Source organism: Anguilla anguilla, chromosome 10 (assembly GCF_013347855.1).
Source record: "Anguilla anguilla isolate fAngAng1 chromosome 10, fAngAng1.pri, whole genome shotgun sequence".
NCBI lineage: Eukaryota > Metazoa > Chordata > Actinopteri > Anguilliformes > Anguillidae > Anguilla > Anguilla anguilla.
The window spans coordinates 31,824,399-31,841,899 of NC_049210.1; the positions used below are offsets into that span (position 1 = coordinate 31,824,399).

Below are 17,501 nucleotides of genomic sequence, written 5' to 3' on the forward strand. Positions count from 1 at the left end.
CAGTCCCGTACATACATAGGGTATGTGTTTCTCAAGGCCCTGCCTATGGTACATGTAAAATTATATCCTCAGACCTGTTTGTTGCTTGAAGCACTACACTCCTAGTCTCCCACTTGCACCTGCATTTAACACTGTGTAGTATGTAGGTATTCTAAGTAAGTGATGTATTAACAGCTACTATTGGTTGTGACCCTAATGATATAGCATTGGCTCATTGTTGCCTGAAACTATTTACATGCACTTGTGTAAGTTGCTTAGGACAAGTTAGTCTGCTAAAAATATACATATAAATACATTTATTTCCAACAATCTCTGGGGGGAGGGCTTGCATTTGGCCTGACTGCAGGTCCCAACGACCCCACATCACCCCCACGGTTGATTAATGTGTCTCTCTGGTGTAACTTCGTGGAATTAAAGGTGTTTAAAGATTTGTCTGCTCCCCAAAGAAATTGTGTTTGAGGAAGTGCTGGTGAATAATTTAGCATGTGCCCTGATTGATGGTGGAGGGAAAGGCCCTTGGGTCGGGTGGGTGGTTGGGTGGGATGGGGTGAGGGGGGGTGGAGTGTGTTTGATGGGAGTTTTGAGCAGGAGAGATGACAAAATGACATGCGATTACAAAAAAGAGGGGTGAACAGCACAATGTTGAACCTTCCTAATCATTTCCTGCCCTCACCGGTCACTTCCTGCTCAGGGGCCTCTCAGCCCCCCCCCCCCGCCACACTGAGGTAAGGAAGCATGCACATTCACACACATGTACGCGCACAAACGCGCATTTTTCAGCCTATCAAATGAACTCCATTTACACAATGCAGTATGCAGAAGAAGGAACGAAGCTGCAGACCCTGACAGAGTTGGTATTATCCAACAATGAATTTTGAGTCTGTTGAAGTAATACTTGTTATTTGGCAGGATAGTGTCATCGGTACGGGGGGCGATGGCTCGCATTCAATGGCTTACTTACAGAAGCAAAAGGGCCTGAATTCACAAGGTGCTATTCATGTCTGTGGAGTAATCTAGCTCATCCAACAGAACCATGTAACAGCTCACAACTGTAGCATATGCATATGACATATGACAGGGAATCAGCAGTATAATCTGGCCACCTATAGATGGCAGTATAGCACTTTGGTGCATGTACTGTATACACACCAGCGAGTATCCAGATGCAATTTTAGGATATGATGGCTTCATAAAAGCATTGTGAAGGACACCTATCTAATCTTGTTCTGAAAATGGCTAAGTCCTCGATCTTAATTGTGATATTAATGTGCATGTCTAATTTACACCTTGAAATTTCAAGGCCACTGAAAACTGGAAGGCATTTAATTGAACTTCCCAAGGACACTTTCCCCCAAAAAAACCCTTTTTAAGGGTTAAGTTACAGTGCCCCTGAGAAGATTCCTTTTCATTCAGTGCTGTCACTGTGTGTGTGTGTGTGTGTGTGTGTGTATTCGCATTGTGTGCATGTGTGCGTGCATGAGTGTAAACGTGTGGACCTGTGTGTGCAGTCTACATGGGTGTGATGATTGCATGTGCATGTATACACATGTGAGTATGCATGTATGTGCATGTTTGTGTGTGCATTAATATCTAACCTGCATGGATGCCAGTGGGTGTAGGATAAAATGGCAATCCATGAATAAGATAGGAGAAGCCAACAGATATCATAAATAGGGCCACCAGTTTGTCTCCCCTTGTTTTCTTGCATTGCACTTCAGCTCCCTGCCAGCTAGAAGTCACGATAGCCTCTTTGTCAAGCCCCTGCTCACACAATTATCTCATTTGCACCACCTCAGTAATGTAAGTTCATGAAGTAATATTTTAGCACAGATAATGATGAAGGACAACAATATTTACAAGCGACACTCACATGTTAAATTCAGTTTGATTACTTACTACCATGGACACGCTGCTGTATTTTTAAATGTTTTACAGGGGCGTGACAGTGAGAAATGCCCACAGTAAAAATGAGAGCAGTTATATAACATTTAACTTGCACAAAAAAAATAAATTCATGATTCAACTAATTAATTTGTCCTGGTCCTGGAGAGCCGCAGAGTCTGCTGGTTTTTGTTTTTTCCTTAAGATTAGTGACTGATTCAGACCCAACAAACCAGGCAACCTGAGTTAACTGTGTAATCAACTGCTTTAAATCAGCTTGCTGTGCTACTCAAGTTCTGAGTATCTAAAAAAGCCAGCAGTCCCTGTGGTTCTCCATGACCAGGACAGAGGACTACTGACTCAGACTTTTTAATAGCATTTGAACTTTCATCCATGTTCTCTTTCCTTCCTGACTCTCCCCATATTAGAACAACTCATTGTTTTTCTCAGTTAGAAACAATACAATTAGTCAGTTGACTGTGAGGTTTGAGTGCCTATGGGGACACCTGGCGGATATAACCAGTGAAATATGAGTTTAAATCCCTGCAGGTCACATGACGGAGACAAACTTGTGGCCCTAATCGTAAAAGAGAGTGAAAGAATGAGAAAAAGAAAGATCACACAACCTGTTTTTCTTTGAAACTCATCTCTGAAAACTTTCTGTTGTTTCAAATGACATATAAGCGTATTTACAGGTACACATAGACGCACATATAAATGTACATGTGCAACTGAGTCAGCACATCTTTCCAGTAAAGAGCAGAATGCCTGTAGGTTGTCAGCTGCCAGAATTACTTCCTCGTTTTATCCTAGCAGCTCAGCAGAACTGTTTAAAACTCCAGCTAAAATCTACAAAAAAATTACAGATCTATATATAAGGTTCAATAGCCATTCTATATACACACACACGTGTAAAACATATGCCTATATATACATTTAAGTGCATGGGGAATATATGTATTCATATACACAGACTTATTTTTTATTTTTGCAGGTCCTGTATGGGTCTGCTGTACATATGTTTATATAAACATTTTCTTGTGTGTTTGTCCTTGTATACATGATATGATTTTTGTATGATTGTTGGGTTAAAAGTTATCAAACATCAGGCTGCTGTACTGAAGGAAGGATATGGTCCCCCCCCCCCGCCCCCCGCTTTAATCCTTTGAAATAAAAAGGGACAGAGGGAGGTAAATGAACCTAGGATTGATATTGGGCTGCAATTGTGAACAAGCTTTTGTGAATGTCCTTCGTGGCAACACTGGCATCCTGTACAGCAGCTGCAAGTATCAAACAGGGAACAGTTCTTATTTTAAAAAGCATATCAGCGATATATTAACTTTACAATATTTCTTTTCTTTTTTTTTTAAACATAACTCATCAAAGCCGTTTGCAAACAGCAGTAGATACGGAAATGGTCCAACTGAGCTGCAGCCGCAAGTCTTTGAGTGATAAAAATGCTCGGTCCTTTGGTCCCAATAATAGCTAAGGAATGATGAGTAAGACTCCATGGAGACTGTTGCTAAGAGTCAACATGGTAACAACGTCCCATGGAAACGGAGAGGCACTCCAAGTAAAGATGGCTGATCCGGGTCACATTGACCTGAAAAAAGGTCTGTAAGCCTCTTAAAAAAGATCATTTCCCAGTCTAGGAAGGAGAAAAAAACAAAAGAGCACAGTTCTGTGTGTTAGCTTCTCCAAAATAGTTGTCCTTTTTTTGAATGCGTAAAACCTATGCTTCCTCTGTGGAGCTTTTTTGTTTTGCCTAGTTGTTCTTTTTGTTTGGTCTGGACTTGTCCGGTTGTATGCATGGTCTGCTCCCCGCTGGTCTTATTAGTTTCTATTTTATTTGTACTTAGCAATTCAGAAGTGCTTTGTCCAGATTTGGAGAGATCTGATTGGTGGACGGGTTTGGGGGTTGCCCCCCCCAGGTTCCCACATAGGCACCTGTCAACGGTTCCCATCTTTGCTATTATCTGTTGATTAGGTCCAGCAATGACAGTTAATTTGATCCTTTCAGGCCAGTTCCAGATCCTCGCTGCTCCTGTATCTCTGCATTCTGCATTCAGTATGCGTAAATTTATTTATTTAAGTTTTTACATTTTTTTTTTAGTTTCCCAGGTAAACAACATGCATTTCAAAAACCTGGAAGAGAAAGGAAGACATACGTCAGTGCTGGAACCCCAGACCATGAACTAGTCACTGCAAACCCTGATACTGTACAACAGATTTATATTCATTTATTTTTTCAATATCTTTCCTTCAAAAATCTGACTGTCCATCCCTGTAACCAGCCTGTTATTTAGTGCACACATCAGCTGAAACTGAAGTAAATTAATCGGTGAACAGGTTGACCAATCCAGCAACCAGCTTGCCTGAAACAGACAAATCAAATGTATGAACTTGATGTTCGTTCATTGAGGGCCATCCTTCCTCACCTTTCAGCCCCATTGTGCTCCGCCATTGGTCACCCCCCCCCCCAACCCGGTGAGACTTGTGGGTGGGGCTAGTAGGGGCGATTGGCGTCCTTCGGCCTCTTCAGCTGGACTTTGAGCCTCTTCATGCCGATCTGGAAGCCGTTCATCGATTGGATGGCTGCCTGTGCGCTGGCGGGGTTGTCAAAGCTCACAAAGCCTGCAGGGGCAGGGGGCGTGGCCAGGCAGGGGGGTGTGGCCAGACAGTGGTAGGGGAATGGGGTGGGGTGGGGGTGGGTGCATGGCATGGTGAACCAATGCAGATTTAGCCAGGAAGATAGCAGGGGAGGGGGTGAGCAAGGAGGACACATATGAAAGGAGGAGGAGAGAGGAGACATGAAGTGTTCAGAGGGGGAGGATGGCCAGGGAGGTGGGAGGTGTGAGAGAAAGCCAGAGAAACAAAAATTGTCATATTTGTGATATTTATGAACAGACTTCTTGTAACACCGAGCTATAAATTGGAATGATTAGAACACAGGCACAACACAGACTAAGAACCAACCAGCTGCACCACATGCCACTCACGACCCCCTGCAGATCACTCGCTTACTATGACATCATAGAATGGGACGGAAAGTGGGATGGCCCATCACAAAGACCATCCCCATTGGCCCGACATACTGTAATTTCTTTTTTAATACTTAGGGAATGTGCAGCCGTATACAACTCGACATCTCCCCTCCGGTAGCTCCCGGTACGCTCTGAAGGACCACCTTGCCGACTGAACCAAAGTCAGGCGCTCGCGTGCCGCGCCACGGCTGTTTAATCGTCTCATGAGGCATGTCAGGTGATTTTTTTTCTCCACTAATTAACGTGGTGAAATTCAACGGTGTCTTTAAACGCGCCGCGTCTGCGTTCGTTACGCCTCGGCCCGGCGTCCGCCTCTCGGCTGCGCGGTCGTTAAGCGGAGACGGACGCGCTGACGGCGAACACATGTCGGCCCTGACAGCCGCTGACAGCTCTCCTGCTCCCCCGCCTGCTCGGAACGAAGGCGATAATTTATGCAAATCCATTCGCGGGACTCGGGAGACGATTCGTCCCAGGTTTCCAACGGGGCTGCTGTAATATCCCAGCGATTACCCTTGTGCGGTTACGCAACCTCTGCTTCAGCTCTCTCTCTCTCTGTCGGAGAGCGGCTGAATGGCTTGTGCAATTACAGCACAGACTCGTGCCACAACTTCGAAGTAGAAATCACAATAGCAGGTACGCGTCAGGACACAATTACCGTTATAACAATGGTCAATTTTAATAACAATGCTCTTACGTAGTTATTAGCCCAAATTTAGTCATAAAGTACATGGTAAATGGACTTGCAGTAATCATCGCCGCAATTACAGTGCTATTACATAGCTATTAGGCTAACTCAATGGACTGTGAAGCAATCGCAGTTGTCACAATGTTCAATGGTAATTACAGTGTAATTACAGAGTTATTAGGCTGATATAATGAAATGTGGGTCCAGTGATTCCTAAAAGAAAGTGTTAAGATTAAAAGGCACATTAAAACTGTTCATCCGATTGTAAAATCAACCATGCAACCCCCTGCCCCTAAAGCAGAGGTTAACATTGAAAAATGAGTTTCAACAGGCACTCTCCCACTATCATCTTTGCTGCAATTCCTATCCTGGCATATAATTTACATTTAATATATTTTACTTCCATGGTTTCCGTTGATATGCACATTTTGGTGCTATTTCCTCTAGAATAGACTGTTGCCTTTCATTACAACTCAAAATAATAATAATAATAATAATAATAATAATAATAATAATAATAATAATAATAAATCTTGACAGGGTTTTATGGTTTTTACCCACCAAAGCATTTACTTTGGTTTGTCGCCCGATCCACAAACACTTTGGAGGAGATGACATTACCGAAAGGCAGGAAGGACTGCATGAGCTCGCCGTCTCCAAACTCCTGAGGGAGGTGGTAGATGAACAGGTTACACCCTTCTGGTCCTGGGGAGAGATGGAGAGAGAGAGAGAGAAAGAGAGAGAGAGAGAGAGAGAGGATAAGAGAAACCAGGGCAGGGGTATGAGATGGACAGTGGGAGAAGGGGAAGAGGAAGGAAGACAGAGGAGAAAGAAAGTGAGAGCGGGAGGGAAAATATAGACAGAAGGGAAATGAAGGGACAATGTGAAAAACGATCAGAGAGAAATTGAGGATGGAGAGTTTGGTGCAGTTTAAGGGAATAGAGAGAAAGGCAGATAGAAAGTAAGATCCAGTATAAGAAATATTCATGTGGAATCACATGAAGAAATAAAAGGAAGAGAAAAGTGATAGAAGAAAAGGAAAAAGGTGATAAATAGAAAAGCAGGGAAAGAAGAAGGGAACGGAACAGAAAAAGTGACAGAAAACACAGAGGAAAACTGAGACCTGAAAAAATAAAAAAAGAACCTGGACAATGCTGATAAGGAAGTAAAACAGGAAATATCTGTGTGTCCAGTCTCACCTTCTCTCTGTTGCTGAGCGATGAGAGGAGGAGGCTGGGCAAAGGTCTGGCTAATCTGTCCGTATGCTGTGGGATAGGCTGCTGACACACACACACACACACACACACACACACAGGCACACAAACCCACACACACAGGCAGTGCATCAGATCCACTGCAATCATTTTTTGAACACATTAATAAACCCCCCTGATACTCAAACACAAGCATGCACTCACAAATAAGAACAGTACAAATGGCTGCAAAATGAGAAAATCTAACACACACACACACAGTCGCACACACAAACACACATGCACGAATACACACACACCCAGACACACGGGCACACACAGACACACACACACACGTACGCAAATGCACAAAGGCTCTTCCTGTGTGACAGACCTGCGTACTGCTGCACTCCTGCATAGGCCTGCTGGAGGGGGTCAGCAGCAGTGGGGCTCTGTGCTGCTTAGAGAGAGCCAGGGAAAGAGGGAGAGGAAAGGGGAGGGAAGCAGGGAGAGAGGGAACGGACAGAGAACACAAGTATGTATTGTATTTAGAAAAATATATTCATTACATTTATAACAGTATTTCATCACCCCAACAACATGGCAGGAATTTCATTCATATTCTGTTTTAGCAGCCGTTTCTGCTGTGGTGTCTGAGTTTGTCCCTTCTGTTGAAGACATGCTGTTCTGAGCAGACACTGCTCAGAGTGTCCTTCAGTACGCCCATCACTGCTGCCCCTCTGGCCATACAGTGAAACAGGGTAACAGTATTTACCACAAACCCAACAGCGGCTAAACCAATGGAACCGATCCACATTAATATACAGAGATTCCAGAATTTCATAATAGCAAAACCATGCACGAAATAGAAAAATTCTAAAATACCATTCAGATCCACTACTAAAGGCCAATGTTAGGCCTGATAACAGTGATGTGATATGTAATGACAGGGATAAAATATCCTGTTCTCTGTAGGGGCAAGTGGAGTTCCGGGGGAAATTTTTTTTCTAACAAATCAGTAAATCAGAATCTATACTTTGCTTTGAAGGTCATCATTCCTCCTGTTATATGTAGCTTCAGTTATTCAGTATTATTAATCCTATAGCATACATTCCCAATATCCTCAAACATTTTTTTATCGTGGACATACACATTGTTCAAAAAGAAAAAGATTTCTCAGAAAGAGAAAAATACTTCAATTCAAAATGTAGAGAGTGAAAATTAGTATTTCTTAATTGCGTCAATAACAAAGTTTAGTTACAGTTCTGACTGAATGATTATGTTCCCCCACTTCCATGGAAACCGGGGCATCTCTGTTTAGAGTGAACAATGATGTCATCCTGCTTCTTATGAGAAGCAGGACTCTCTCCACCCAGCATGGGTGAAGCTGCCACCCTGTTTTTGGGTAGAGATGTGAGAGTTTCTCATAAACATGAGTGATGTCATCATCCTATTAGCAGGGAGGCAGTGTGTTGCCGGGGCCCACCTGGGTAGGGGTGTATCCCGTTGGTGAAGACGGCCTCTGCCGGGGGTGGGCCGTTGGGCTGAGGTGGGGGCAGCCCTGTGAAACCGTTCACGCTGATGGGGGAGGCGATGCTGGTCACTGCTTGGGCTGGGATGCCTGGAGGTGTGCTGCCACCTGGAGGGAGAGAGTGGTCACTGCATTCAAGAAAGTACAGAGGGAGTCATGTAGAGTCATCCATACCTGCTGAGGAGACTGTGATTAGGTGTGAGAGAATATGTCTTTTTGAGTTTTATCTGAGATGCGTGAGAGGGGGTGGCAGTGTGTGGGGGGACGTGACAGTGCGTAAGAGGGTGTGGCAGCGTATTGGAGGGTGTGACAGTGCGTGAGAGGGTGTGGCAATATGTAAGAGGGCGTGGCACTGTATGGCAGGGCAAACTGGATTTTGGCCCTTACCTGACGTGGGTGTTAGTGGCCCACCTGGCAGCCCGTTGATAGTGGCCATGTGCTGCATCTGGGCAGCGAAGGCTGCCATGGGGCTCAGATACCCTCCCTGCCCCACCGACGCCATCAACGCTGCCTGCTGCTGCACCTGCTGAGAGGGAGAAAGAGAGAGAGACAGGGGGGGGAGGGAGGAAGAGGGAGGGGCAGAGGGGAAATGAGAGAGAATTTGAGACAGAGGCGGGAGGAGATGGAGAGGAACAAAAATAGTTTGAATTTTAGAAAGAGAGGGAGAGAGAGAGAGGGAAAAGGTTGAGTAAAGACAGAAGGGGAGAGAGACAAATGAGAGGGAGTGAGATAAAGAAAGAGGGAAGGAAAGAGAGGTAAGTAAAGCTGCATGCATGGCAACAACAGCAGTGAATCAGACACAGCTGGCAGAGGAAAGGATGAGAGAGCGAAGAGACAACAGACAGATAGAAAGCAGTGAAAGTGGAGGGGCTGTACAGACAGAGACTGCCAGACAGAGAGACAGACAGAGACACTGAGACACACAGACAGACAGAGACTGCCAGACAGAGAGACTGACAGAGACACTGAGACACACAGACAGACAGACAGACAGACAGGCAGACAGACAGACAGACAGACAGACAGACAGGCACAGAGACAGACAGAGACACTGAGACAGACAGACAGACAGGCACAGAGACAGACAGGGACACTGAGACAGACAGACAGACAGACAGGCAGAGAGACTGACAGACAGACAGACAGACAGACAGACAGGCAGACAGGCAGAGAAACAGATAGACAGACAGAGAGACAGACAGGGAGAGAGACAGGCAGACAGACAGACAGACAGGCAGAGAGTCAGACTGACAGACAGACAGAAAGAAGGGTAGAGAAGCAGACAGGCAGACAGACAGAGAAGCAGACAGACAGACTGACAGACAGAGAAGCAGACAGACAGACTGACAGACAGAAAGACAGACAGACAGACTGACAGACTGACAGACAGATAGACAAACAGACAGGGAGAGAGACCGGCAGACAGGCAGAGAGACAGACAGACTGACAGGCAGACAGAGAGACGGGCTGACAGACAGACTGACAGGCAGACAGAGCCGCTGCACTCACTGCCTGTGCGTAGGCTCCGTAGGGGCCGAACGGAAGGGCCATGGGGCTGAAGAGACCCATCTGACCCGCCATCTGCTGCATGCGCCGGATAGTGCGCTCCTTATCCGTGTCCGCAAACTTCACCACCAGGCTGGAGGAAGCGCCCTGAGACACATGCATACGCACACACGCACACACCCACACACACACACATACACACACACACCCACACACACACACGCACATACACACACATACACACACACACACGCACACACGCATATATACACCCACGCATACAGGCACACACACGCACACACACACACACACACACACATGCACGCACGCACACACGCACGCACACATGCACGCACGCACGCATGCACACACACAAAGACACACACACACATGCACATACACACACATACATATACACACACACACACACGCACGCGTGCATACACACACACCCACAAACACACACAGGTTAGAGCCTCAAGTATTAACATCATTACCACACATCATAACCTGTCACCACAGTCACCGCACGTAGTTGTGCTCACAGCACTAACTGTTAGATCTCAGGTTCCTGGGTAACACACAACTCTAAACCCTGGTTAAAAAAACAAGCAACAAAACCAGCAAAAAAACAGGTACTAAGCAATTGGAGGCAGAGCAGGGCTAAACGCTGGTTTAAAATAGCCCGGTGCGTGTCACGGTACTCACAGGCATGGTTTGGCTGCCGTGCAGAGCTCCGATAGCTGCCTGTGCTTCTGTGTGCGAGGAGTACTTCACAAAGGCACAGCCTGGGAGACAGACAGACACACAGACGCACAGATAGACACACAGAAACATGAGCAGTGGAACTTGCTTCACTCCGGAGGACATCTGAGCAGAAATGACAGTTGTAATAACCGTTACGTGTTTTTAAGTTTATGGTAATATTTAATTGTGTGCACTTTTGCTGCTGTCCCTGTTGCTTGTGTGATATCTTCAGTTTCTCATGCCATATTTGCATTGTTAACTGATTCAAGGCCGCAGTACATGCGAAAGTTGCTACATGCCCAAAAGTATGCAGACAGCTGACGTCCAACATCTCATCCAAAATTATGGACGTTAATCTGGAGTTGGTCCACCCTTTGCTGCCGTAACAACCTCCACTCTTCCAGAAGGCTTTATACTAGAAGTTGGAGCATTGCTGCAGGGATTTGCTTCCATTCAGCCAGAAGATCATTAGTGAGGTTGGGCACTGATTGGGCGATTAGGCCTGGCTCGCAGTTGGCTTTCCAATTGATCCCAAAGGTGTTGGATGGGGTTGGATCAGGGCTCAGTGCAGGCCAGTCAAGTTCTTCCACACCAATCTCAACAAAAAACATTTCTATATGAACCTTGCTGTGTGCCAGGGGGAATTGTTACACTAAAACAAGTTTGTGGAAGGAAAGAGCCTTCCCAAAACTGTTACCAAAGTTGGAAGCACAGAATAGTCTAGAATGTCATTAAGATGTCTTCACTGGAACTAAGGGGGCTAGTCCAAACCATGAAAAGCAACCCCAGACCAGAGTAGAGTTTACATAGAGTAGGTTCAATCATAATGATAGTAACCTACACACAAGCATTCATGCAGCAGCCACAAAGGCAAAGATCCAGGCATACACTCCAGCAAACGTACATGTCAGCATCCTCACGTCCAGCTCAACAAAAAAGCGGAACCACGCGCTCACCTTTGCTGTTTCCGTCGGGGCCTCTGAGGATGGTGCACTCCTCGATGCAGCCGAAGGCCTCGAAGAGGCGTCGCACGTCGTCCTCCGACTGCTGCTTGTTGAGCATGCCCACAAAGAGTTTTCTGTCTTCTGAAACAAACGGTGGGGGGTCATTACCGGGCACGTGTCCAGGGCGCGACGGGGTGGGGGGGGGGGGGGGGCGGGCGAGCGGGTCTAAGGCGAGCCTCGCGGAGGCTGAAGGACGGGAAAACAAACTCGTCGCGCGCGGCGTTGCGTTATTTACGGCGTGGCGGCCGCGCCGAGCGCCCCGTCCTTGGCGTCGACTTTCCGGCTGTTCCCCTCCCATTCTCCTTTAAGCGACCCTGCGTGCAGTATCGCCAGATGTCTTGGGTCCTTAATGAGGGGACTTACGCGTGCGTGCATGTATGTGTGACGGTGTGTGTGATAATGAGTGTGTGTGTGTGTTTGTGTGTGTGTGGGATAATGTGTGTGGGTGTGTGTGTGTGATAATGTATGTGCGTGCATGTATGTGTAACGGTGTGTGTGTGTGTGATAATGTGTGTGCGTGCATGTATGTGTGACGGTGTGTGTGTGTGTGTGTGTGTGATAATGAGTGTGTGTGTGTGTGGGATAATGAGTGTGGGTGTGTGTGTGTGATAATGTGTGTGCGTGCATGTATGTGTGACGGTGTGTGTGTGTGTGATAATGAGTGTGTGTGTGTGTGTGATAATGTGCGTGGGTGTGTGTGTGCGTATATTTGTGTATGTGGGAATGTGTGCAGGTGCATTTGTAATTGTGTGTGTATGTATGTGTTTGTTTGTTTGTTCCTGTGTGTGTCGGTATGTATATTTGCATATGAGTGTGTGCAGATGCATTTGTAATTGTGTGTTGGTGTGGTAATGTGTGAGTGTGTGCAGGTGCATTTGTAATTGTGTGTGTGTGTGTGATAATGCGTGAGTGTATGTATATTTGCATATGTATCAGTGTGTGCAGGTGCATTTGTAATTGTGTGTGTGTGTGCGATAATGTGTTAGTGTGTGTATATTTGAGTATGTTTGAGTGTGTGCAGGTGCATTTGTAATTGTGTGTGTGTGTATGTGTGTGTGTGTGTGTGTGTGTGTGTGTGCGTGTTTGTGATAATGTGTGAATGTGTGTATATTTGCATATGTGCGAGTGCGTGCAGGTGCATTTGTAATAATGCATGTGTATGTGTGTGTGCTTTTGTGAGCGCAGGTTATTAGCAAGTATCAAGCAAAGAGTAGAGGGAAAGAACGAGAGAACCTGAGAGACGAGGTGAAACAGACAGAATGGGATGTAGGGTGGAAAAGCAGGAGGGACAGAGCCCGGTTAATCATAAACGCAGCGTACGACCGCGGCCGGCCCGTGCGGTGCGAATCTGCAGCGGCTGTTCTTCCCCGGGTGCCTGCAGGACCCGGCCTCCTTTAAAGGGATCGGGGGTACGTCAGCCCGAAGCGGCCGGCGGAGCCTCGCTGAGCCGGGCCCCATGACGCAAACCGCCAGCTAGAGCTTCCCCCCCCCCCGTGCGGCGAGCAGGGGGAGACGCCGGCCCCCTTTCCCCCGACACCCGCGCCGGGATTCCGCACGAGGAGCCGCGGGGCCGCCGCCGCCGCCCTCCCCTCCCCTCCCTCCCGCCCTCCCGACCCCGCGGGAGCTTTCTAATTGGCCGTTACGTCGGGCCTCCGAGTTCGCTCCGCGGGAGTAATAAATGGCGGAGGATGAATTACCGCTAAAGAGGGAGGCTCGCTCTCCCGAACGCCAGCGCTGGGACTCCTCGCGGCTCCTCCTCGCGGACGCTCCTGCTCCCTGTTCTCCGGGCCGGGAGCGGAGCCCCCGTGATTAAGAGCCTGGGGTTCTCAGCCAGGGGGGTATTGCCAGTTTAACTCCCGGGCAGGGAGCCGGGGAGGGGCACGGCCGTTCTACCGTTGCACAAAGGTACCTGCGGTACGCCATGCGATAGGCTAATGTCTGCCGAGCTGCCTCGGATCCGGACGGGCTGCCCCGGTAACACAGTGATGCGATCCGGACTCTGCGCTCGTCTCTCTCTCTCTTCGCTCGAGTTCTCTCTTCGTCTCTGCTGCTACCTTTCAGCCTCCCCTCTGTCTTTCTCTCTCCCTCCCCCTCTCTCGGCTTTCTCTCTCTCTCCCCCTCTCTTCTTTTCTGTTCTATTCTATTCAAGTTCAAGTTGAAGTTCAAGCTTATTTATATAGCTCATTTCATACACAAGGAAATACAATGTGCTTTATACAAAACAATGCACACTTGCATCTATACATATATAAAAAAAGAGAAAGAGAAAAATAAGGTTAAAAATGTATAAAATATATGAAAAAGCATAAATATTTAATGCCTCTTCGGTTCTATTTGCAGGAAAAAGCAAAAAAAGAAGTATCACCAAAGCTGTCATCTACAACCTACTTAAAACGTGAAGTTGAAATGCTTGGGACAAACATCCTTAGCAAATTTAACAGTACTATTAAATTGCTGTCTCCCTCCTGTTCTGTTCATCACATTTTCTCATTCTCACCCTCTCTCTGTCTATTGGTTAGATCGGATGTAGAGGAATGGCCTATCAGGGCAGGGTGGGGCGGAGCCTCAGACAGACGGGTACAGGTGTTAGTTCTGACCCTGTTTCCAGGTGAGGCTCAGCCTTTGAGCCCACACACATAGAGCGTGTGCAGTGTGCAATCTGCAGAGACTGAGAGCTGTTGCTCAGTTTTGCACAGAGATGTGTGTGTGGTATGTACGGTGTGTGTAATGAGTGTGTGTGTTTGTGTGTGCGTGGCGTGTGCGGGCATGGCGAGTGGGGGGTGCGGGGGGTTAACAGGGTAAATTAGAGCACTACCTCCTCTGCTCTCACTGTCTGCCGGTTTCACTTGGATTGGTCTGTTCATCTGCAGGGAGGAAAAAGACAGGGGGGGGAGGGGAAATGGAGAGAGAGAGAAAGGGAGAGAGAGGGAGAGAGATATATTAAGATTAGCCTTTTACATCAATGCCGAGAAATTTAAATTTCAAATATGTTTCATTCACACATTAATAGAACTTGTGCTGTACAAGCACGTCTGTGTTATGCGTGTGTAATGTGTACATTGGCTGCATGTCATTGCATCTGCAGAGGAAGTACTGTTTGTGGCATATAAAGCGCATAAAAGAGAAAGTGCTGATGAATCCGGGGCTGATCGGTGTGATCAGGGTGTAAAACAAACAGACTAAAGCCTCCCTGGGGTTGGGGAGAGATTAGAGAAAGAGAGAATGAGAGAGGAGAAAAATGAGAACATGAGAAGAAATGACAGAGTTCAAAGGGGTCAAATGTACCACAGTTACATCACCTCCAAACATACAAAGACACACCCGTGTCCCCCCGTCCCTCCACACACACACACACACACCTACTCCCACACACACACACACCCCTCCCCGCACACCTGCAGGCGCACACACACAGTCAGACAGATGCCCTCCGGAATAAATTGGTCCCCGCGCCGTGAGTCCATCCCACCAAACAGCTGCCCCGAACACAGACCCAGACCGAGACATCCCCCCTCTCCCTTCCTCCCTCCCTCCTTCCACTCCTCTTCCCTCCCTCCCTCCCTCAATCACAGAATCGCACGCTTCCCACCGAGGCTGATTAAATCCAGTGCGAACTGAGGAGGGGAATCAGAGGCCTGGAGGCTGCCAGACCCAGCTGCCAAAATCCTCTCCACCCTTCTCCCGCTGAACACTCTCCAAAATCCAAAAATCCTCCCTCCACCCCCCCCCTGCTGGAGGCTCCCAGACTCTCCCCCGCCACGCCTAAAATCTTGCAGCACAAAAAAACAGATTACGACAAGTCTCTTAAAGGGAACTTTAGTTGTCTTTAGCTTGTCTTTGCGTTCCATGGGTTACTTCTGCCGGGTGCCCACACACAGTGCATAGATAATGTTGAGGTTACTACCAGACCTGGGTCAAATACGTATTTGTTTTGGATTCAGATACTTTTCTATGCTTTACTGATGTTGTCTGGTGTACTGGAAACAATGAAATTCTCTCAAAAAGTGCAAACTCCGCCTCCTGGTCATACTGGCAGGCACAGTTACACCAGGCAAGATCAACAGAGCACAGAAAAGTATTTGAATCCAAAACAAATAAGTACTACTGGTTACTACTGAACCGAAAGACCCGTCCCATGCCTGCATGATCCTCAGTTTGGATAGGTGCATATAACCTGCCACTGCTACCAGCCCCCTGTTCCTCTCACTCTGCAGCTGAGCTGCGCAGGCGTGTGTCTTCACGCTGCGCATCTACCAGTCGGGCCCCTACGCCCCCCCCCCCCCCCCCCCCCCCCCGCCTCTGCTCTCCACGTTCCCTGAGCTCCAGTGGAGTTTATTTTCACAGTGGGACAGAAACAGCAGCTGAGCATCTACTTGTTTTTCGGCACAGGTGAAGAGCAACTCCCCTCTGTGTTACTGCCACTCCAGTGTTTATATCCGGGCTCATAGAGCCATATTAGTGAATGGCATCTGATATAAACATATACCTGGCACCGAAGTCATTTTCTTTGCAGGTTTCTCGTACGGAGGACCCAAGGGGTCTGATTAAGTAAAGGTTTTTTTTCTTTTTTTCCCCACATTGCTGCAGCAGTGCCAGCAAACAGTAGAAAAAAAAGCTGGCACAACACAAGCTGCCGGCTCAGAGACTAGAAAGGGCAGCCATCAAAATCTCACACGTGGTTGCTGCGGAGATCTGAGGATGACGGGGAAAATGGAGTCCACCATTTTGGAAGCCAACCATTTTAGATTGTTTTGTGAAACACTTGAATGACGTCTCCCCCCAAGGCTGTTCAATGTATTGGCATGCAGTGTGGCCTGATATGTTCAATAGATGATTCTTTCTCAAAGTTGTTCACAGGAAGTTGCCATGACAAAAAACATGGCCACAGTAAACCAATGGGAATGGGAGTGGCATTTTGCAAAAAAATGACGTAACTTCATATCTACACTGACAGGCACACAAAGGCTGTAACTCCACAGTCAAAACACATTTTGATTCTATCAACAATGAAAAAAATCATACTTTGCATTCTCAACCATGTAATGAAACCATGAAACGATGTAAAGAAGCCATTAATCCAAGTAGGGGCGACATAACTTGGGAGGTAAGAGCGGTTGACTGGCAGTCGGAGGGTTGCTGGTTCAATCCCCCTCCCTGGGCGTGTCGAAGTGTCCCTGAGCAAGACACCTAACCCCTAATTGCTCCCAATGAGTTGATTGGTACCTTGCATGGCAGCCTTTTACCGTTGGTGTGTGAGTGTGTGTGTGAATGGGTGAGTGAGAGGCATCAATTGTAAAGTGTTTTGGATAAAAGCGCTATATAAATGCAGTCCATTTGCCATTCCATTTTCCAGTAAAAATAGTTAAATATTCATAATGGTTATTTTTTTCAATTTAAGACATTTTGCCTGGGCCCCTTTTAATTGTTGTTTTTTCATTTGTTTTTTTTGTTTTTACAGTATGTTAAACAAAATCATTATTGAACTGATGTTATGTCATACGGTACATGCTATTGATGCTTTGGCAACACTACTTTGTCTACTATTGTCCTGCCAATAAAGTATCACTGAATTGAACTGAGAGAGAGAGAGAGAGAGCGAGTGAGAGAGATAGAGAGAGGGAGGGAAGAGGATGCAGAGGGATGACTGTTCCAGGTGAAGCTCATCTGAAAGCCGAGGTCCTGGCTTTGGACCTGCCACTGGACGCACAGTCACAGAGACAGAGATGTCATCCAGGCTCCGCCTCCTTCCCTCCCAACTGCCTCAGCCAATCAGAGGTGGGGAGGGCAGGACCTGCTGTGTCCTGGCCTAGATTTCTGTGGCTCACCTGAGAGATTAACCACCAGCCATCTTTCCCCCCCCCCCCCCCTTTCCTTTCTCTAATCTTCACCCTGATGAATGTGATTGCTGAG

General features: G+C 47.1%; 1 protein-coding gene across 7 annotated transcripts in view; it reads right to left on the bottom strand.

Moving 5' to 3' along the window:
• Positions 1–3,072: 3,072 nt before the first annotated feature.
• The window catches only part of LOC118207104 (CUGBP Elav-like family member 4), a 53,969-nt gene continuing 39,540 nt past the window's right edge, over positions 3,073–17,501 (bottom strand). For 2 of the 7 annotated variants that reach the window (XM_035380404.1, XM_035380410.1), the window contains 11 exons: positions 14,407–14,455; positions 11,544–11,672; positions 10,549–10,628; positions 9,844–9,987; positions 8,722–8,860; positions 8,290–8,442; positions 7,198–7,260; positions 6,810–6,890; positions 6,172–6,315; positions 4,320–4,515; positions 3,073–4,026 (listed from right to left, as the gene is read on the bottom strand). In XM_035380404.1, the coding sequence (XP_035236295.1) occupies positions 4,388–4,515; positions 6,172–6,315; positions 6,810–6,890; positions 7,198–7,260; positions 8,290–8,442; positions 8,722–8,860; positions 9,844–9,987; positions 10,549–10,628; positions 11,544–11,672; positions 14,407–14,455 (1,110 nt within the window). In that variant the 3' untranslated portion in view covers positions 3,073–4,026; positions 4,320–4,387. The remainder of the gene's footprint in view (positions 4,027–4,319; positions 4,516–6,171; positions 6,316–6,809; positions 6,891–7,197; positions 7,261–8,289; positions 8,443–8,721; positions 8,861–9,843; positions 9,988–10,548; positions 10,629–11,543; positions 11,673–14,406; positions 14,456–17,501) is intronic. The other 5 variants (XM_035380406.1, XM_035380411.1, XM_035380408.1 and 2 more) reach the window with 4 other exon arrangements.